Genomic DNA, 23,915 nt, shown 5'->3' with positions numbered 1-23,915 from the left:
TGGTTTTACATGCGGAACATGCTTCTCAAACATATCACGTCTCACTGCATTTAAAAGCCTGCAGACACTGTCCTGATGCCACTGCCGTGCTCCACACCTCCAGCTTAACCACTTACTGCATTTTTTAAAATTTATTTGTCCTGCACCTCTGTTGATTGTTGTCTTCCTCACCTACCAACCCACATCTGGAGACATACACGAAGCCTTCAGTAGTTCATAAACTCTTTGCATAAAGCTCAATGGGTAGAAAGCACCCACATCTCGGTCCCCCAATAGCAAACATACGAACACATCTTAAAAAAAATTAGAAAACCACCACCCCCCCAATGAGAAAATGAAAGCAAACTAAATGCTCATCATAAAAAAATTCAATCTGTCATCATTAAAGACTGCCTCTGTTGCTTCATTAAGTATTTTCTCGTTTACCAGGAGAGCAAACGGGAAAAGCAAAATGTTTTTTTCTTTTTTTCCATCTTTTCTATTTTCTTTCAGATATTGAAACAAGCACGTGACTCAGGAAGAGCACACCAACAGGAAATGTCTTGAGAGCTGCTCCTAAACAACGGTTTGGATGTCCCCAGAAGTCCTGTTCTCTCACGTTGAAACTGTAAGTTTTCAGCCACAGAAAACCTTTGTCCATACCTAAATTAGCCATAACCACATCGATGCAAACTTCCAGGACTTTGCCAGTCAAAATTCCTTTGTTTAAAACTATTTTAAGCAGCTTGTAAGAAGGTGGCCATGAGTTGGATGCCGCACAGCTGTACAGCAGTCTTAGCTGAAGCCCAGCCAGCGCAGCGCAATTCTAAGCCTAGAGTATGACAGCCGCTCTCTTAACACTGCACACGGGGTACCAGCATGGTTAATTTAGGATGTAATGAGGCCATCATCATTACATACACACAACCAGCCGAGCCAAGCACCGTCATTCTCACATTAGGGAAGCCAGGGTGCCAGATCCCTGTGCATGCTGGCTGGGATTGGTCCTGTGGGATGCGAGTCCCAGCCTCCATCCTGGCTATAGCTGCAGTTCAGGCTGTCCTGAAAAACCTCGCAAATGTTTGCTGGCACCATTCCACGGCAGTGGTTCAAGAGGAAATGGAGGTGACACGGCAGACCAAAAACTACTGGCCAGCAGCAGGACTGCAGGAAAGGAAGCGCTATGTCTGCCAATGGGACCCATCCGCACAACTAGCATGTTGTCGCTGCGCAAGTCTCAACTGGAGTTTGACCAGTGAAACTTGGTGTGATGTATGAAATTCACAGGGGCTGGCCTCCAGCTCAGCAGTGGTCACAAGAGGAATCGTGCGACCATCTGGCAGGCTGAATTTTGCCATAGCTTGTGGGATTCTGGATAAGGCCCAGAGCATTACAAAAGTCCTAAACTGGGGTGGGGGGGGAGGGCAGGGAATGTCTTCCAGATTCAATTCAACACATCTCCCATCTGCCTCATGGTCACTAAATGCAGCAGAGTGTGCAGGCAGGTCACACAGGCACTGCAACACCTGCTGTCACACAGCTCCCCAGGAGGCTTTAAACATGAGCAACATGAAGGGTCTAATAGAGACCACCTGATCTGTACGACAGAACAGGGAAGACAAGGGTGGAAATTACATCCAAGTGATGATTTAGCTCGATACAGATGTCACTCTAGTTTAAAAAAAAAAAAAACAAAAAAACAAAAAGACCCCACATACCAAAAAAACCCCTACAAATATACACTCAGTCACAAACAATTGCTGTTGATGACAGCAAATGGAGACTGAAGCAGAGGTACTCCAGAGAACAAAATACCCTTTTGTATCTGCGCTGCCTACTGACGTGTTAAAGCTCCTTCCGCTCCTTTCTAGCTGTTCCTCCAAGGAAATCATTCATGTTAGAAAACAAATAGCCAGATGAACAAATGGCACGCAGCAGGGAACTGAACATCAATAGCCTGTATCGGTGGAGAAACCAAGCCATTTAAACAAAGAACAGGAGAACAACAGTACATGGCTCCTGATAAACGACTGTGTAATTCGGGAAAGACGGTTCCATCCCGGAGAGCTCTCGAGAGTCTGTACTGCTAGCAGCAATCAATGAAGGATAGTGCTGAAATTTCACGATTGCATATAGAGAACTGCAGCAGAATGCTAAATTCAATGTATGCCGCATGCAAGACATGGATTAATCATCTGAATAAAAATAACACAGTTAAAATGCCTGTTGTAATACTGCTGTCTTCCTGAGAACGTTAGTATGACTTGCGTAAGTGTATTTTTAATTACTACTTTAAATACACTTTGGATTTTTTACTTGCAAATGTATTTTCAGGCACAGACTCCAACAGCAAGTGATTTTTCCATTGCCAAGTGTCCCCTCAAAGACAGTTGTCCAGTCAATGACAATGAGGACAAACACCACGACTGTAAATTCATCCCGTTTTCATTTTCCCCTGATGGTTCATTTTCCACATTTCGACACACTGGCCTCCCATGCATCGCAGCTCTACTGAGGCAACAGAGCAGTACTCTCTGCCCCCACACTCATCACAGGCTGCGATTAATCATCCTACTGGTCAGACTCTGGGGTCTCACAGCAAAGCGTGCTTGCTCTGTCGTACAGAAATTATTCTCTATTCAGTCCCAGGTATTGCATCCTGTAACTGATGCAAAGTTTCCATGCAGATTAAATTGCCAGCAGTGTTCACCTCAACCTTTGCCTTCTTTTTAGCAGACTGAGTTTGAGCCCTCTGGTAAAAAAAGGCCACTATTTACATTTTTCCGAAATTTAAGTATTTCCATAGTTGAACAGCTTTTGCCTTAATGGCCTTTGTGTTTTAGTTCAGTTAGCATATGTAAAGAAAGTGTTTCAGAATTCTTATTCGGCATCATCTTCTCATCTTAGTTTAGGCCTTTGTGTGTTACCTGTTATCTACATGACACCTAAGGAAAAAGACAGCTCCATATGAAGCTAAAGGAAATGTTTCAAGTGTCATATTTAAAGCATGTCTCAGAAAAGATGATTTGCTCTTTGCTTTCTTGTTGAAGTACCATTTCGCCATTGGTGTGACCATCCCGTATGCCAAGTCCTCTGCCCAAAGTCAATTGTATCATAGAGTCACAGAAATGCTGACCCGGAGGGACAGCTGGAGGTGACCACCCTTCAGCCTGCTCTTCCCCAAACGAAACATCCAGCTCCCTCCACGACTACGACTACTCATGGAATAGGTGATCTAGGTCCCCTACCATCACGACAGCTTGGACTCTGTGCTTCAGGCTAATTGCTTTCTCCCTTTTGTCTCTAGTTCCAGTTATGTGGTGATGTTACCATGGATACCCTGCATTTATAGCTTACTTCAGTTGCAAGATGTAATTTGTACATTTTAATTTACTCAGAACCAAAACCATTCTACAATAGGTGAAGAAACTAAGGAGGAAAACTGAGCATAGGTCATGTTTCACTTTAAAAAGGCCAGCCGTTTCCAGTTTCTCTCATACTTGCAGTAAAGCCATTAATCATCATAAACTCATTTTGTCTAAAAGCAGAGGTAATACATTTTTCCATGTAAATCACTTCATTGCCATGACAGAATGATGTCAGAGAATCTAAATAGGTGATCTAATAAATTCTCCTTTTGGAACATTGTTCAGCATTGAAGGTTACTGGGAGGGCAGCCAGGGCATGCTTGATGTCAGCTGCTGGTAAGAAAAATTTTGTATTAATTTTCATAAAATAGCCCTAAATACTATATTGACACAGACACACTTTTAGGGACTGAGAAAATATATGTGTAACTTAATACTGTAAGAACCCAAGACCTTTCTAGAATAAAAATCCAGCTCCAGCTAATAGTAAGATTTTTCTGAAATTTGTAAAAGACTATTAAAATTAACTTTGCAAGTTGTAAAATTTCATTCCTCTTTTTAAAGACAATTTTTGAGCAATCATTCAGCATTTCATGTTCACTGTTTGTACATGTACATATAGTTGAGCGCACAAACTCTTTTAGGTGAAATGAGCTTTGCATCTAAGAAATCTCAAACAATGAAACAGCAGTACAGGAGAGAAACAGAATTTTATTTCTCCCCCAAAAAGCAACCAACCTTGCCTGAATTGCAGTCTATACCTTAACCAAGATGCAGTTATTTACTGAAATCCTACGGCAGCCTGGTAGAACCAATATATATATGGCATCACGGAAAATGGAAGGACTGTGACAAAACCTAGACGTCAAAACTGTTACTCCCTGTTTCTTTATATAAGATCTCTCCAAGTCAAGCTTTGGAAGAAATCACTGACTTTTGGGGTTGATTCGAACTAATTTTTTTCTATTTGCTCTTTTTTTCCTTTGGGAAAAACAGATCAAAAACTGTTTCACATAGCTTTAATCCCTACTCCTTACTGCAGCAGTGGGCATACTCACAGCCCTGCTGGGTAAGGCACAGCAATTCCCTTTCCACCCGGTTGATCTAATCAGAGGTGTGCTACAGCCCACACAGACCAGCTGCAATGAAAGCAGCAAGTCCCCTTTAAAACAGATATTCCATATGCAGATAAAACGGAAAGCTGGATATCCCCTCAGCATTTATCCAGCTCTTAAAATGGGTCTCAAAGCCTCTAATGAGCACCATGGCTGCAGGGCTCTGTAGCTCTATCAGCTTCTTTAAAGCCAGCTTTTTGCACATATGACTTTCACATCTTCACTTACAAATTAGACACCCCAAAGAAACAAATACGGTCTTGCAGAACACCTAGTCTGGGCAAAAGAGAACTAACACTTAAAAATATGGATTGGTTCACCATTTTCATGGTCAAATCATATTTCAACACCTGACACCAAAGGAGAAGCAATTTTGTCAGGGCAGTTTGTATCTGTAAAACAGTTATAGGTTTGATATTTAATACAAAGGCTTTAATTGGCCATTTCATCCTGAGGCTCGGTACACAGCGTGTGAGTCGGCATGACCTGATCTAACAGCTCACTGCTGTGGGAATAGGGCTGGTCCCCTTTTCCTCACTTGAGAGCTGCGCTCCGACAGCTGAGCTGCCAGATGAGCTCTGGTGCGCATCTGACCACTGCCATCACTGCGGCAGTGTGATCCCAACCTGACAAAAAACTTTCTGTACAAAGAGAAACCTGGCAGGAACTGGGTCCTGCCAAGGGAAGGGTCCCCTGGGTATCAGAGCAACCTCCAAGGAAGCGAGGCAGGAGGGCAGGGTGGGGAGACCTCCTGTTTTCAGAGCTGTCTGGCCAGCCCAGCTGCCCATGCAAGTGCAGCCTCAGCTCTTCTACCTTGCTAATTTTCAAACTTACCCGATAACTGTCAGTTTCCTTCTCTGTAACAAAAATAACATTTAAAAAAAATCTATTTAAAGATTTGAATAGATTCTTAAAGCAATTTGATTCATTGCAACAGGCCAGTTTCTTGGTGAATTCAATCTAATCCCTTCACCAGTGATGTTTATTCATTTGTATTCAGCTTGATTAGCTTACCAATTTTAAATTCTGCTAGATGTGCTCTGAAATATATTTTTGGGTTAAGACATATCATTTAGGTGTTCTTGCACCAGGAAAACCTTAGTACATAGTACTAAGAAAAAAACCAAACCAATGCATCCATCACCAGTAAAGCATCCTCCCAAATACACTCAGAAAACAAAGAGAAATCTTTCTTTTTCCATAAGTCTGCATACTGTCTGTGAACCCTTCCGCCTTTCACATGACACTTCAAAATAAAAACCAACCACCTCAGGGACAATATATCTTTCCTTCTACTTCTGTTCTTATCGTCAGTAAAAAAAGAGATTGTATTTCTGTAGTTGTATCTCTGTGTGAGCCCACTAATCATGACAGAAAAGCAAAATCAGATAAAATAAGTCTGCTTTGTTCTGACAGGGGTGGCACGGTCTCTTTCCTTCTGATGAGCTTTGGTAAGCTTCATGAATTTGTCAATACTGATATAGGAAAAGGGAAAGGAAATAGATTAATGGGCAATATCAAATGCCTTGGATTATCTATAGCTGCATATTGGTTCAATGGCATCTTGGAGGATGCCACCTTAAATGAGAACCACCCTTGGTAGCAATCAGTCAGGATCTGGGTGGTATAACTCCCCAGAACAGAGTCTATACCGCTGACTCTCAAGAGACACAACACGGAATCAGATCCAAAACCATTGACTCAAACAAGTATGAATTCCTCTCACTAAAACATGTTAAACTCAAAGCATTGTGTTCTCGAGTGCTGTTTCCCTGTGTGACTCCATTTATCAATTTGATTCTTCCATTCACTTATCTCGCTCTCACTGCAAAGACAATCATCAACTTTTCCAATGTTTGCACTGTTCTTTCCCTTCTATACTCTCCTTGCTCATGCACTGCTTGACTTCTTTCTTTAAAAAATGGTCTCCTCTGGTAATGCGAGGCTCCAGACTATTTAAGTAATGTTTAGTACTTACCTCATACTTGGATGCCCAATTCTCTTAACTCCTATAGTATTTTCTAGGTTAACAGTAAAAACTTCACCATGTTTTCCTAAAATGGCACCCTACATAATTGTGTTCCATCTGAATTATTTTTCAAGCTCTTCACCTTTCTACCCCTCTTAAGAAGAAAATATAAAATGTGCTTCAGTAGTTGAAACAATGATTCACTTGAGCAATATGTTAATGTAATGTTTAAATGATAATGACAATAGTAACACAAATGAAAAGGGAAATGTACCCACACATTCTCCATATTGCATTCAATTTAGGAACAGACTGCAGCAGACAACCTTGTACTTACTTTAAGAAAACTGAGTATTCGTACTTTTGTACTCCTTGATGTTGATAAAGGTAGTATGTTTTTTAAATTCATCCTGGGACCCATTATCATCTACAGCCATGCTAAAAGCTGACAAATTAAACCTGCCAGCAATGGATGCATTGAATTCCCTCAACCTGCTACATGCAGAAACCAATTAGATTTTTTTTTTTTTAAACTCACAATACTTTTGTGTCTGTATGTGTCCACTCTAATAATTTTCTGCCAGGTGCACTGCAGCAAGCCAAAGAATAGCATGGACCAATTTGCAAAACTGTTGTACGCAGCATTTGCTGAAGTAAAATTTCTCTTTCCTCTGTTTTTGACATCCCAGTGACTGCACTGCAGAACTGCTCTAACCACTGCACTTACAGGTGACAACATGCTGATATCTTATTTAAATTCTGCAAGGGCACCATCTGCCGCGTATTTGAGCTATGAGGATGAAATGTTCTTTATTCTGAGGCAACCAAGAGGTCTGTTGGACAAAAGGATGTAAATTGGGGGGGGAGGGGAGGAAAGAACATGGACTATGTTTCATTTTCTTGGAAGATTCTCCTGCACTCCAAAGAATCAAAGCAGACTTCAAAATAGTCTTGGTCAACCACTGAACCTTTTGTCCAGATGCTTAACCTCTACCAGCAATGCTGCCACAATTTACCAGGTGGTTCTTCCAGAACATGACTCTCAGCATAAAATGCTACCATTAAAAATTATTTTCCGTGGCAGTAACAGTAACATACCAGACCTCTTTAACGTCCACCTCCTCCCCTTATTCATCACCTCCTGAACAAGGTACTAGAGCTCTTAACATACATGTATGTAAGTTGGTACAGCCTGATCCCTCACCCAGCTAGCAACACCCATTTCTATTGCCTATTTGCCCTTTACCTCTACAAACACATTCATGCTATCTTCCACACTGCATTATGGACAAACTGAAACAAAACCCTTCCAGGCTTGTCTGTAATGCCATTTCTTGACACGCTTTTCCTCATCCTTTTTCAGTATCTACCATGACAGCTCCTGCAATGTACTGATTGTATATACATGGAGGGTTTACAGCAATTTCCGTTATTTATGTAGCATTCAGATCTTTTCATTAAAAAGATAAAAGCAGACAAGGTGCAGCTGTTCACGCAGCTGGCTTATGAAAATATTATTTTCTCTGCCTTTTACTACATCAGCTCTCCACAGCATCTCAAGTGTTTCTTGTAACTGCTCTATCTTCCCATCTTAAACACTGAAAGAGTTCTTGTCAGGGCCTCTAGTGTGCTAATAGGCCTTAACAGCCCTGACCAGCCTCACCTGGGGACTCCACACACACCTCTGCCCATGGGCCCAGGAGCTCTATTTAAGCCGAGCGCAGGGCCATTAGTCTCTGCCTGAGCTAGCTTGTTGCAGTGTTGCTCTCTGGCTCTGTTACAGTCATGGACCCTGTTGATTCCAATCCTTGGGATGGCTTGACCTTGGACCTGCCGTGTTACTGTGAGTTTGTGTGATGATCTAGACTTGGTTGAACCTGACCACAGCCTCTGGGGCTGCCTTGCTTGGGGGGGAAGCTCAGCTTGCTGGCCTTAAAGAGCATGCCCTGCCAGTCCTGTAGCAAGGACTGTTACTCGATCCTTCTGCTATGTTTAAGATTTCTAGGCCTTATTTTAATACGCTTTGCTAAAAATAAGACAATTACTTCCCAGGCAATGAGTAAGCAAAGCAGTTCCTTTGCGGTACTGAGTTTAGACTACTATTGCTCTAGAAGCTGACAAAGCTCTTACACTGAGTTTGTACAGTGATTGGTGTAGTGGGGTCTACATGAGAGGTACTACCTAACATGAATAAATCACATTACAACTTTGGAAATTTGAAAAAGAAGGACCTCCTCCTTCATTTATGTGAGCTTGAAAACTATTATGGAAGTGTTCTCTATTCAAAAAACTGTATCTGCAAATAGGAAAAATAGCAAGTGCTCTACTACGTGAGCACTCCATTTGTAAGCAAAAGTCTGGCTGGTGGCACTAAACTGCACTGTCAACATCAGAGAAAAAACTGTCACTGTTTTCTTACATTTGGGAATGCAGATGAATCACTTTTAAGAGAAGCCATTCTTGGTTGTATTTCATCCTGTGCCTTCATCCAAACTACCTGTAGCTTGAAGATTATCCTGTGCTCAACTTGCCAAGTTTCTCACATTTGACATCTGCCAGCTGCTGGAATTATACATAAAACCAATACCTCACACTACACAGCAATATTTATCAACAAGACATCTCTTTTACCTTTCAACTAGTCATTTGAATAATAGGCATGAGGTTCACTTAGAAAAATGTAAGAAAATTTAAAGGTAGGTATTCCACCTGAGAAATCAGTAAAATTTTCCAAGGGCAGATATCTGACTACAGTAGCACTGAGAGTGTGCTGCAAAAAAAAAAAAATAAAAATGCAGGTTGCTGCATTAGCACGCAAAGCAGTAAGCTTTAGCATTGGCTTTATTTAAATTATATTTTACTTCATCTTCTTCAAAGTCAGATGTTACAGAAGCTGTGAATTCATTCATGCCTAGGGAAATTACAGAGACTATAGAAGTAGTAGGAGATCATTATTTCTGGGAACTGATTCTTTTTCTGTCTTGGACTACTCTTCCATCTTGAATTGTATTCAAACACATGTGAGCAAGGAATCTATCTCGCTTTTAGTGTTGGTGTATGGATAAACATCATTAGGATGAAATAATATCAGAATGGGGATAGCTGTTTTAAAAAGAATCAACAAGACAGCAAGTCATCTTTTAGTCATATTCAGCAAAAAAATCTTTCTATGAATTCTCAAGAGCTTGGAGGTTTCTACACTTCAGCAGATTTTCCTTTTCGGCAGTTACTTTTAGCCATGGCTGCTGCTTTTTGCTGTATGAAGGACAAGGAGGAGAAAAGCTTGCCTGGCCCCAAGCTTTTGGTGGGTTCCGTCAGAAGAGAAGTTCTGAATGTCACCGACAGCCATTCTTGCCATGACAGATGAATTTCACATTCTCTTGGGTTAAAATGTGAAGCCGGCTACAAACTGATTTTGGAGTCCTGCAAGTTATGCAAATGAATAAGCTAGTAGTAACATCTTATTTACTAATTTGCTTTAGGCTTCTTTACAGAAAAGCAACAAGGCAAAGTTTTATACTTGACTTTCGCTATCAGCATAGCTCTGCCAGAGAGAAAGTTTTGTAAAGAAATGTTCGAAGCAAACTCCTTTAAAACCGGTTATTTCTGATTGGCTTTAATCTGTTAACCACTGTTGCAAATTATTAGCTGTGGTTTAGGTTTTTCTTTAATTAGTGTGATTTAAAAATAACTTTAGCTTCAAAAAAGAAAATTCTGGCCTCAAACACTCATCCAGAGGCTGAAGCCCTACTCCCCCGTCAGCATTTTAAAAATTGTAACTTAGAATTGCTACCTCTTACATAGCAAGGAACAGGAATCCCCTCCTTAAAGAAACTATTCCAGAAATCCACAGCTGTTTTCCTGGAACTAGGCAAAGCATTAAATGTGAAAAGGAAGTAGCCAGTGCTGCTGCTGCAGCTGGGAACCCCCATGAAGGTGCCCCTGTGGCAGCAGTAACTTTCAATTTCATTGAAATAGATGGAACCTAATGACAACATTCAACTGTTCTTTGCAAGGGCTGGTGCAGTGAGGGTATTTTATGGGACTACTTAATTTTTCCCCCTTTTTTTTATTTTAAATGATAAACTTTGCAAGTCTAAGGACAATACTACATATTTTCCAACCTAAAAGATTCTACGGTATCTTACTCATAAATGCCTGTTAGGGCCTGCTACCAAGCAAAGGTATTTCAGTAAGATTTTATATTGGATCCCAAGAGGAAAACACCAAAAGAAAATCAGTCAACTGTGCAATCTGAGGATTTTGGCAGATACGACTCAGCAGAGAAGATGTAAAGGCTTTCCCCTTTCATCTCTTTCTCACACTTCCTCTTTAGCTAGTATTGTTTAGAAATTTTGGGTTTTTTTCAAGACTATGCTAGTAACCTGAAGCAAAGCAACACATCCTCCATATTAGAAAGTCTGGAAAACATTGACACCAACAACTAGCATTACAATGACAGGCACAGAAAAGCTTTAGACCGAAAATCACTGTACATCCAAGTCCAATCTTCCTCTTCCCTCCCCAGAAGACATCAGCATGAGTTGAGTCACAACTTCTGTTTCAAAAGTGAAATCTGGAGATTTTAAGCTACATGTTTTTATTGATGAAAAGAAGACTTGAATGTAAGCTTCTCATGAAAGAAAATGATACTGCTAATTGCAATATTGGACAAAAGTGAACTATGACAGTGGCTTGCATTGCCAATGGCAGCAGAATTTAGCCTAGGTGCTCGTGGATACTATGATACTGGAAAAGCAGTAACAGGCATCAGTACAAAAAACCTACATTATACAAAGACAAATTAAGAGGTATTTACTGGGAAAAGTAAACAGTTTCCAAATTTGTGTGCTCTGATCAGAAAATTTAAGAATTGTGGTGATGCAACTATATCCCATCTTGCATATGCAAAAGTTAGTGAGGCCTGGCTTCCAACTGATTTGTCTCAGCTGACTGCAATCAGCAATTGAAGCTTTTTCTGCTCTCCAGGCATTTAATTGCTCCTCACACCCCTCACTCCCCAAAGGCTGAGTTCTCTGTTACATAGTAATACAAAAGTTTTCACACAGGAGACACAAACTGGGACTGTTATATTTCCCTTCTCACCTATCCAGCTTTTTCACAAACCTAGAAAAAACTTAATAGAGACAAGTTATACCTCTGTTTAAGTTTGGCTGAACGTGGCCAGTAGGTTCTGCATGTATTAAATGAGGACAGCCAGCAAGACAAGACTGCATAGATTTCCCTAGGAAATCAGTCTAGCAAGAACAGTAATACAGGGGCTGGATAGTTTCTCTCTGCTCCCTTATGTTAAGTGTTCTGTTTATTTTCATAGGCAGGTCTATGTTGGTATTATCCCATTATTGGGATTTGTTAATATATTTTTATGTATCGTCATCATCCAATAGACTGTAAATCTATTTATTTAGGCACAGAGTCTGAACACTCTGTTATTAGTCCAAGCTTCTGGCAGGATTTTTTTTCCTGGAGGTTAAATGGCATCTTTCCAAATTGCAACTTGGCGGAGATTTTGGCTGTGCTTAGACCCATGGGATTTCCCTCTTTTTGTATTTCTAAGTCATTAAGCAACAATAAAATCTTTATGATATCTAGCATCTTGAATTTTACAATTATTCTAGTAGTATGATTATAATATAGTTTATAATGTCTTCTAAATTTTGCTCCCCTGTGCTGCATTACCTTCCAACTTACGTATCAACAATCTCAAGGCTGTGCATCGTGACAACAGGTACTCCGTATGTTTTGAGTGTAGGACCTTCCTACAGCAGGACAGTGTGTGTATTTTGATAGCAGTCATTACCATAAATAATATCAGAGAATATAGTACCTGCTATAGATTTTTTTAAGCTTGTTTGCAAACATTGGAATAATGCAATAATGTTTAAGACTAACTGAAATATCTGTATACACACTGAAGTGAGACAGTTTTGGTTTATAGTAACTTTAAAGCAAATTAAAAAAATAATTCTAGGGAACACAGGTGACAAATAATTACATTTTCACTTCTAGGGTTCAAAGCCAGCTCCTGAAATAAGCTCCTCCTCCCCCAAGTGCCCCCGTGCAAGTCTGAAGCAGTTAAAAGACTGTGTTTGTTGTTTAAGTCTGAAGATACTTATAAATGTTTATAATTAACTATTTCTGACAGCAATAAGCCAGACATGTACTGTATACTAAACTAATAAATATGAAGCTTCCCTGCTATTAGGCCTATGCACTTCAATGCAGAGACAGAACATGGGGTTTGGAATACCTGAACACTCGGCCATTAAAGTAAACGGGGGACACATTCAAAACTCAGTTCATTCGTCAACCTAACAGCAGCTGGAAGATTTCTGCATGCAAAATATAGGAGCATCTGGCTATCAAGAATATTTAAGACCTTACCTATTGATCTCTTTCATCTGCTTAAATTAAAGATGTTAAGATGCCAAAAAATGGTGATTAAAGATCCCATGCATATAAAACTCAAATCCCAATAAGGAGTAAGGAGAAGATGATACAAATGCAACAAAACTAGCAGCAGAGTCCCCAGATAACTGATTGAAAACCTGAAAAGACCAGAAACATGACTGTTGGAAATGGAGGACAGCCTGGCTTATTAAAAAAGAGAGGGGAAATAAGAGAGACAGAATACATTTTGTTACTTTGTCAAGAAGGACTTCAAGAAGAAAATCTTTGCAAGGAGAGATAAGGAACTAGAGGATGGGAAATGTGTCTGTGATTCTACTACATGTTTAAAAACAAAAAGACCACGACACAATATTACTTACAACTATAAGCTAGGTGTAACTTCTCTAACATGGACCTATAGCCTCTGCAAAACTCAAGTTTCACATACTAAATCCCTGTAGCAGATTCATTTAACTTAGAAACTGGAGGGCTTCATAACATAAACCATCATATATTTCTACACTAACAGGGTGACTTAAAGATTCAAGCCTTACCTTACCTTTATTTTCTCATTTTTAAGAGAGCAGGATGAGAATCAAGTCCCCAACACTTATTTCTGTTCTTCCAGAAACAATTCAACTATAGCAAGGGCACTATCTTTATCCTGTACCTTTCTTCCCTTTTTAGTACTAGCATAGAAATTTTATGGCTTGAAAATGAGATGTAAATAGAACTAGCTATTATTCTATGTCAGGAGCAAAGAGATGACATTAGAGGAGAATCTGTTCACACCAGAAGCCAGACTAAATTAAGTCTTGACCTATACTACACTGTGATGCTAACAGATTCTGGCTCCATGCCAGTTAGTCTCAATGTCGCCTCTGCAAACTAAATTTGGCTACTAAAATATACAGTTATCTATAGAAAAGAAGGAAAGCAACACACAATTGTTGATAACCTTTCTAAGTTTACAGAAAAGTAGTAAAGCATTATTTTAGTAGCTGCAACGCCTAATGCCACTAAGACAGTAACTTTAAAAAACACCAATAAAAGAGCAGCAACAATTTCCAATCAAGGCTGGAACTCTACCTAGTCTTTCTTCTTTCTAAAGTCATGCAAGTGTCATTCCCACAATGAGACTTACTCATTTGGGGGCTCTGCCTAGGTGCAGTGCGGAGACAGCAATAACAAGCTAAAAAAGGAGAGCAGAGGAAGACAGAGGAGGAAAAGGGGGTTTTTGTTCTTGTTGGGGTTTTTTGAGAAGCATTTGACTAAATGCTTTCAATTGTTTGTGCAAAGTCATTAGACTAAAAAGTATTAAAGCATGATTGAGCAGCACTGCAAATGGAATACATCGTTTTAAACAACACACATGCTTATTTATCAGATCACAACCATCTATGGAAAGATCTCATCTCCCTTCTCCTGACTACACTTTTAACAGAGCAGACCAGTAAAGTTCTATACTGATGAAAGTTGTTTCTATGCCAGTACAGCTGCAAAACATATTTCTTAGCCACTAAACATGAATGCAACCTTCTCCCATCAAGGTGATTCAAGGTTCAGAGAAAATCTTGAGACAAAATCACATGGAAAAAGCTTCACCAGAGAGGTGAGGAGATCACTTAGGCAAAATTCCTATCCTCAGAAGACCACAAAAGTCTGAAGGTGTGTGCTGAACATCCTGTATGTTCTCTTCATAGCAGCTTTTGCAAATGGGAAGACTATCAGAAACTTTCCTAAGGCTTCTCTCTCTTTTTTTTTTTTTTTAACTAAATACCATCCTAACACTTTTCTCATAGTCTAGTTCATACAGAGCAAAAAAAACCACCTGGCCCTAAGAGTCAAAAATTCTTAATTAATTTGTTTCTGAGCATTTAGAGCCCCTATGATGACACATTTACTTAATTTCATTGAGGAAATTTTAAGTTATCATACTTGATTTCTGTAATTAAAAAATACTCATTAAAATGTAATGCATAAATCTATAAATGCGTTTTCAGCACTCCAAAAAGCTCTTGCTGAAAAAAAGAGCTTATAAATGGGTTCTAAGAATGATATTTGACAATAAGGGAAAAACTTAGTTAAACAGTTTTAAAGTTTAACTGCATTAAAGGTTGAAATGGCATGTGAGCATCCAGCATGGGAATGATGAATTGGCGCGCAGCCTTAGAATTACTGCCAACTCCAAAGGAAAACTTGAATCAAATAACCTAAGCTTCTATTTCCTGGATAAGAAAAGGCAAGGCATGGGTTCATAAAGTTTAAAAAAAAAAAAAAATCTGGACAAGAAGATCTGAGACCATTATCAAGACACAGGCAGCAGCAGAGAGCCAAAACCTATTCCTTGGAAGTTCTAAGAAAGGATGTTTTATTCAGAAGGGTGCTATCACTGTGCCTTTTCAGTGTGATCTCTCCTCATCTTGTGAGGGCTTATCAATTTTTAGAAGCAAATCCTGTAGGACTTTTGCCAGACATCAAGTCATGTGCTCTTAGCTTGAGTGTGCTGACAAGAATTTGGCAGTAATACTAACATACACCTGAAAAGTCCTTGTGAAAAATTCAGGGAGTAACAATTCTAATGACTTTGTGGAAGGACAGATCATCCACTGTGTCACCAAGGTTATAGAAGATGGTAAGCGTAAAAAAATAATCACAATTTCTGGAAAAAGGATGTTTTGGGTTCCCCCCCACCCAGAATAAAATTGGAAATCTACCCTGAAAACACAATGTCTCATCTACATCTAGAGAGATTAGAAGAACCTATGGTTAGTGAAACATCTACTCTTTGTGTGCCATTCCCGGTTCACTCTTTCTAGGACTGATCTATGGTGGCAAAAAGTCACAGTATATGTGCCGTTTCATCCCAGGTAGGGTAGTTCTGAGCTCAGTGGAACTGAATACAAAGAATTCATGGCACTGGTTGATCATCTTTTTTTGGAAAGGCTTTTCTTTTAGTGGCTGCTCACTTGCTTGTTTTATTAGGATTAGCATATTTATTCTAAAGGGTTTGGATGTTATGTATATACAGGAAAGGTATACACCAACTACAAATTTGCAACTAATGCTTGTGTTACTATCCTCTTGTGCGTTGACATGGGAGGGACTTCAGTACTAGCAAAGCCCGTAGAGAACTGGATAGGATTTTATATTCCTTTTTCATTTGGAGGAGTGAATACTTCCTTCTAATACAGAACTAAATTACCTACTGCACCTGCAAAACAGTGCCTGTCTTCTTGAAGAAGGTAGTCTCAACTGTAGATGTCTGCAAGAACAAAAACTTCAGAGAAAGGAGAAAACAAAAATGCGCAAACTGAATTTGCTACAAGGGAGAGACAGCAGTTCTTTCCCAGCAGGGATTTCAGTATGCAATGAGAATGAGTCATTATGATGCAGCTCTGTGATTCAGACCATTCAAAGCCACTCTGGGATGTCAGACCACCAACATATTTTTGCTCTGTGTGAATCCATACAAAGACAAAAAGTATTCTCCAGCTCTTAATAGACTCCCACATCTCTCAACTTTCTGATAAGCTTTTTTTCTTTTCTTTTTTTTTCCAAACTTCTTACTGCAAATCTGGTTTTAGCCAACTTTTGACCATATTTGTTTCAGGCTAATCTTTATCAGTAAAGCTAGAGTTACTACACAGCCAAATAGAACCTTAGGCAATTCAGACAAATATCCCAAAACCAAGACTCAAGACTAGATAAGGGCCAAAACACAGAAATGTTTTGCCTTTAATAATTTTTTTATTTGTAAAGCTGAACAGGAAGAGGTCTTCCTCTGAGACGCAACGTAAGTCTAAAGCAACTGCTTTTCTTTCAAGTGAACAGTTTTGAGGACAGTATGAATATTTTCCCTACTGTCATGTTCAAAGTATCATCAGAATGCCCTGTATTTTGTGGCAGAACATAAATTAACATGTAGACATGGACTAATCCCTTACTATTTCCCAATCTATTTTTATTAATAATTCCTACAATCAGCCTCTGAACAGAATGGATGTATAATAGATCAGCAGAGTTCAGGCACGCAACAAGATATAAAAAGTGATTTCTCATCACGTGCATTTCTAGTCTCTCTAGTCATAATCCTACCAGAATGTTCCTTAACCTACAACAGCAGAAAGAAAAAAGTTTTTCCCACAGCAACAAAAGTAAGACATAATTCTGCTACTGAGAGCAACAGCTGGAAAACCTATGGGATCTTATTTCATCCTACTAGACACAGGAAACCTGGAAGGGGATTGGAATATAACAGATACCATTCACTCTACCATAGGACCTGAAAGATTGTACATAAGTTACACATGTCAATGAAAGTCAAACCCTGATCTTACTGATACCAAGAGTTTTGCATGTGGAAAGTAAGAGATTGTGAATGACATCAACAGATTTCCTGATTTTTGTGGAGTCTAACGATTAACAACTGTGCAAAATGAATGAAAAAATCTCGAGTGCATCACAGGGGCTGGCAGTACACAGAAAAATTGTGAGATTTGAAGAATCATTTGTTTCACCTTCAGGGATTGTAAAAGAATGGATTGGTTTCCTCCAACTTTCTGGAAGCCTGCTCAGAACATGTCAGAATTTCTCCTTTGGGCAGCCAGGAAGCGGTAAAGAGCTCAGCAGAAGCAGTCATGAAGGACAGGGAAATGAGTCATCCTAGTCCACTTTTAATGATCTCATTAATCCTTCAATGTGTCAAATTATAAAAATATAAAAAATATTGACAGGCATTTTGAGGCAGGTTTTGAAAGAGAACATTTATCTTGTTTTTCTTCTACTCAGGACACATAAGCCTCAAAGAAGCTAGTAATTTCAAAGCTTTAGGGAGAACTCATTATAGAGAATGTGAAAATTCATTTTAGTACAGATTGTAGGTTCCTAAGACCAGTCAGACCTACTGATGTTTTAAGTGTGAATATTCTCTATCCACCCACTTCCCTCCACTATAATCTAGTTATTTATTTGGCTAGAATCTTTTGCTTTGCAACTTCTAACATCTACAGTCAGTTTTGCCTACCTCAAACTTTGGAGGACCAACAGCATCCTCAGTGATGCTCCATGTTATTCAAAATCACATTTGAAAATACTGTAAAACATTAACTTCTCATAAATGTTGTGCAAGTGATTATCTAGACTAAATTTACTAGAACAATTCAATTTCTGTAATTTCCAGACACTTCCAGAATTTGAGGCCTCCTGCCTCAATGCTTGATCCTTACACACTCTTCCTCTGTTAATATAATTCTATCACATTGCAAACCTATGCTGAACTGAAGTAAATTCAAACTGAGATGGCAAGAACGAAGATGGCAAAAAAGTACTTTTCTGACATGTAGGGCACCACATCCCAATCACTAAATACTTCCTCATCCAAAACATGCATTTCAGAGAGAAGAATAGAAAACACAGGAAGAAACATTTTTGTGCCCTTGTTTAAAGAAAAGATAAATCACGCCTACTTTGCTTAGAAGTCCAAGCTAAGGGGCATTCTCCAAATAGAAAACATCAAACTACATATTTGTGCTATTTGGCAAAGCTGTGAGCAACTGAAAGTTTTTCAGGATAGTACACTTCTCGTCAGGCAGGATGCTCCTATCTCTTACTGTACCTTACCACAGAGCATTTAAGCTAATGCCACTACTAAAGTTAAATCCTTCACGCTAATTAGTTGGAAGAATCATATTGGAAGATACATTGTAACATCTAAGAGTTTGGTGACTGTTCTGTGGATCTAAAGCAATTCTGTAATACAATTTGCGTAAAATGCATCAATGCTTGATCACATGACAATTTAACTCATGGTTTTCAGAATCTAAAACAGAAAGCTGAAGAGAACTGCTTATTATATTGTAAATATAGCCACAAAAACATAGGTGGTACTCTTCTGCTTATTCACATGGAATAGTCTGTAATTAACACTACCACCACCACCCCCCCTTTCATCCACAGTTCTCACCAAATCTTATGTTATAAAGCAGGGATGACCAATGACCCTTATTCTCTAAGTCACACACATGCCTCACTGAGGTCAAAAGTCACAGAGATACCTCAGACTTTGGAGGACCAACATAAAAGGCAGCACTGTAAGTGATTTTTGAGCACAATTGGAACTGACTACCCAAAAGCTTCACTGTTCCCTGGTCAAAGACAATATGCTAGGAATTCATAGGTTCTCAGAATGTGAAATTTGTTGCCCCTTCATCGTTTACTGCCTGTCATAATCTGTGTTTCTGATTAACTTATCAGTCTCGTGCCAACACAGTCATGACACAGTAGAAGCACGAGCGCCACCCTGAACTGGTTGTAACACGCGTGCATACCAAGAACAAGAACTATCCCTTCTTTTATTAAAATGTGAGGTGATCTCAAAACCACATTTCTGCTTACAGGTGACCATGCACTCTTCACACTCTGCTCAAAAATATAATGTTACTGAGTGCACAAAAGAGATTATTGTGTAGCTTTAATACAAGATTGTCTCTGTTCGACCTAAAATTTCTTTTTGATGTAGTGTGGTTGGAACCAATTCTGTTTGGCTTTCTTTCTCCAGGCCAACAAAGGGAATCCAATGAACGAAAGCCCTTTAATTTAAAAGAAAAAAATAATATCTCATTTTAAATCCTTCTCTCTCTTTTTGAAGCTAGCAAGGACAGACAGGCAATGCTGCTGCATAAAAAACTAAGACGTCATGAGATAATGATTCTGTGTGAGCTCATTTGAGAAGGCATTAAACACTTTGCAAACTCAGGCATGATAACGATGTGCTTATTTAATGAAAGAGTAATTCCTGAATTCTTCTTTTGTTGAAGAGTAAATTGAATTATTTCCACATAAGCTTTGGTTTCTTCATCTGAAGACTCACAGATGTTACGCAGTTGAGGCAGAGCAAATTTCTGCTAATTAACCAGGCAAGAATTAGTTTATAAAAGTTCAGATGACGTATGTTCTGATGTGACAGAAAGGAAAAAAAAGAACAAACAGAGAAACATTTGCTAAAGAAAGAGCAAATATATTCATGAACAGAAAGACAATAGTAAACGAATAGCTAAATTTAAGAAAAACTAACCTATTAAGAGTAGGCAGACTGCACCTCAGATCTTACAATTTTGTTTTACAGACAGAATATATATTTACTCAAGACCTACTTCATTGTTGTCCAGTTATTTACTGATCTTGGGTATGATACAAAAAGAGATACAGTAATATAAAATATTTTCTAAATGATCAGTGAAGATTAACATCAGCACTTTTAGGAGAGTCACCACAATATCAGAGAAGAGCTGTTCAGGGCTATTTGCAACTGGCCATATGCTTTGTTGTACATTCTCAAAGAGTGGTTTGAATCACTCTCTTTTCTTCTTGTGCAGTGAGTGGCCTACGCTACCTCTCCCTTATTGCTTTATAATGTTGTTAGTAAGAGTACCTCTCCCTTATTGCTTTATAATGTTGTTAGTACGAGAAGAATTTCCTAAGCACTATTATTTTAGCACATTAGAGGTGTAGCTTCTCTACCTCCACCCCACTGACTGAGCAGTGACTGTCTTATTTGGGGTCTGGGGGAAGCAAAAGCATAAGTCAGCAAACCGGTCAGGCCTGAGAGAACCAATGGATACAATGCTAGTTGGTGAATGCAGTGAAGCAACTATAACACATGTCAAGTATCACATCAGTCCCTGTGATTGAGATATACTACTAGTAGGTCCTAACAGCTGTATAATAATTGTCATTCTTTTGCCTCTGTCACCTCAAGACCTTAAGTCTACGTTTATTTTTAAATCGCAAATATAACTGGAAAAGCTGTAGGTATGCTATAAGCTTTCTGAGGGACCATCTCTCTCCTTTCAGTGAGGGCCTGTGCATTAACTCAGCAAAACTGAAGAACGTAGTTTGAACATTTAACTGATGTCTTTTGGGGGCCACTAAGATTCCAACAAGCTTGAAGTATGTTTCCAATGCTGTAACTCAAGATGATGTAACCTTAAATATGAGGATTCACAAAGAATAACTGGTTACTGGGATACAGCTTGACTGAACTAACAGAGACAAGGTAAGAAGAGCTGATAGAATTCCTCAATACAAGCTTTGCAGCTCCCCTCCTCTCACCAGATACCTCAAATATTCTGTTTAGAATTGCACACGTTTGGTTACATCTGCCATACCAATGAGCGGGTTTTCTCAATTCCTCCCCTTTCCCCACTCCTCAAATAGCAAATCAACTATTGTTCAAAAGTGGCATACAACACAATTGCTTCTTTCTTCAGCAGTACCAGAGACCTGGCACACAGAATTAAGGATGAATTTAAAATTTGTCTAACAGCAGCTTTTACAAACAGCAGCTCATTGTTAAAAATGTCATAATAAATGTCTATGCTAATAACAATTACTTTAAACTTACCAACTCTTTTTTTTACAGATAGCAGTTTTTTGGTAGTCCACAATGAGATCATATGTTTCAAAAGGCTTTAGGAAAATAAAACCTGTAACAGAAGATAAATACTGCATCAAAACAGCAGCATAGGTGTCTTGCAAGGTGACATTAAACGTGCTAGTTCAGATACCACAGTAGCACAACAATTCACGTGGTTAATTTTCTTAGACTCTTGGAAGAAAGTTAAAGATGAAAGTTATTGTCTAAAAACTCTTGTATTGGAAGGTTTGATTAACTACTTCCTGCTTAGAAATAACAAGGTGCACTACGCTAAAACCTTGAATCTGCACTACACATTGCAAAAGGCTTGCTTCTCTTTTAGCCAACTGGGAGAAGCAATTCTTAAATGCAAACAAAATCTGTTGACTAGTCTTTGAGTAATATATATATATTCTTAAAACCATTTAGGGAAGGAAGTTAAGCAGCACACTTCAGTAAGTCTGTGGCAAATGGCAACTGGTAAACAATCAAAACCATCTTTTACATCAGCAGTAACAATCAGTGCTCTCTCGGCCAGGAGTGCACTAAGCTGGTGGTGCTCCTGCCCACATACCTGCTACAGTTTCTAGATGTTAAAGGTTAAAGGTTGGACTCGATGATCTCAAAGGTCTTTTCCAACCAAAGTGATTCTATGATTCTATGCCTCCAGAACTGAATTGCAAGGGTAAAACCCCACACATCAGAGAAACTGGCAGAGGTGAGAAAGGCAGTAAAATATTCCGTGTTTTTATTAAGTAATTATATTTACCAACTATTTATTCCCAGAAATTTTTACTTTGCCAGTTTTCCCAGAAATAAAAAGCAGAAAATCTCAAACCAGGAATTTTTATTTTAAATATTACCAACAGACCATGCAAATGTATTTTTCATTCATTTACTGGATTCTTAGTAATATTTTGACAGATATTCTGAATTCTCTGGGAAAAAAAGGGGGGTGTGTGTAAAGGAGTGTTATTTTATATTTTAGTCAGATCTCACTTAAGAGTTTATCCAATTAAATTTGGAAAATCTATGTACATGAAATGCAGATCTATTACTTGATAGGTAAAGAAATTTGTTACTGTGCAAATTATATTTAAACACAAAGAACTAGCCTAACTCCTGACTATTATATTTTTCATACAGAATCACAATTGTATTGCTACTCACACAAAGAGTAAGCAAGTAAAATCGTTTTGATTTCAGACATTCTACTTTTTCACAGAGAATTTAATAAATTAAACTTCATGGATTTAATGATTTTTCTAACACAGTACACAGAAACCGAATTATTTACTACGTTTTAAGAATTTCTGTAACACACTACTTCCAGGATGAACATTCATTTTTGGTTCATAGTTCCTGGAACTGACAGCGAGTTGATGGCTATCTATTGACTATATATATTTTTATCAGTTTTCTTGTCAAAAGTGATGGAAAGAGAATGGATTGTTTCAGGTCAGAAAATAAGTTGAAAAGCAACATTTTTATTTAACTGCAGTTTGGTCTCAGAAATCTGATTAAAATTAAATTTGAAATTAACAGCCTGTAATTAAAGCCCAAATGGGCAATAACCTATTACAGTCATCTGAATAAAAAGCTGCATTGTCTCCCTCAGATTTTAACAATTATATTAGATATGGAAGCAGGATGAAAAGACTTTTAATTTTTGAAGACTAACAAACTAAGACTGAGAAATACTCTTTCATGACACTGCATACTGCACCTAATAGCAAAAAAGAATTACAACCTTTACACTACAGCCTTCTTCAGAACATTCATCTTTCCAGATGATTTTTCAGATTTGCCCCCTGCTGTGATGGCCTTCTGGTTTCTGACTTTATTGTCTTCAAGTTTCATTAGCAACTCTGAGAGAACATCTTTATTGTTTGAACCGTTTCATTCAATTTTGCATGAACCAGGAGGGCATGGCCTTTTTTTTTCTCCTCTTCTGATGTACCTGCACATGATGAAAAGTGAAGAGTTCAGCAATGATGGGGCAGAATTATGTTCCTATAGGCCTCAAGTTGCGCCGGGGGAGGTTTAGCTTGGACATTAGGAAAAATTTTTTCACCGAAAGGGCTGTCAGGCTCTGGAATGGGCTGCCCAGGGAGGTGGTCGAGTCCTCATCCCTGGAGGGATTTAAAAGAAGGATAGATGAGGTGCTTAGGGACGTGGTTTAGAGGTGGGTGGCAGGGTTAGTGTAATGGCTGGACTTGATGATCTTAAAGGTCTTTTCCAACCTAAATGATTCTATGATTCTATGATCTGCACAGGGGCTGAAATAAATACGAGAACAGACCAAAGCACAGGCCTCACCACCTCTTAAACTGTTTTAAACCGATTCAGCGGGATGTCTGGGACCAAACCACCTTCAGGCATGCAGGCACCTATAGACCATACCTATGTTGTCTGAAAAGCGGACGTGTGGCCCGGTTAAATTGTTAGATCTTTGAGCCTATTTCTTTTAACATGTACTCAAAAGAAATCCTGCCTGGTAAGGAATCACACTTCACGTGTTCTCTCTTGCCCACTTTAAATCCAAACCACTATAATTTCTCTCACCTATGCAGCTGCAAAATTGGGCTTGCACGTTCTAACTTCCCGCTCCTGCGCAAACGTCGCCTGAGGAGAAACCGCGGCCAACGCAGAGAAGC

At 38.9% G+C, this 23,915-nt stretch overlaps 1 protein-coding gene across 1 annotated transcript in view; it reads left to right on the top strand.

Moving 5' to 3' along the window:
* The first annotated feature begins 993 nt into the window (after positions 1-993).
* The window catches only part of TTC27 (tetratricopeptide repeat domain 27), a 150,874-nt gene continuing 127,952 nt past the window's right edge, over positions 994-23,915 (top strand). Inside the window, exon 1 of the mRNA XM_009636416.2 lies at positions 994-1,234. Within this exon, the coding sequence (XP_009634711.1) occupies positions 994-1,234 (241 nt within the window). The remainder of the gene's footprint in view (positions 1,235-23,915) is intronic.

The sequence above is a fragment of the Egretta garzetta genome, unplaced genomic scaffold, assembly GCF_000687185.1.
Source record: "Egretta garzetta isolate BGI_Z169 unplaced genomic scaffold, ASM68718v1 scaffold54, whole genome shotgun sequence".
Lineage (NCBI taxonomy): Eukaryota > Metazoa > Chordata > Aves > Pelecaniformes > Ardeidae > Egretta > Egretta garzetta.
Note: the sequence above shows the minus strand (reverse complement) of the source record. Positions and strands in the feature narration are given on the sequence as shown.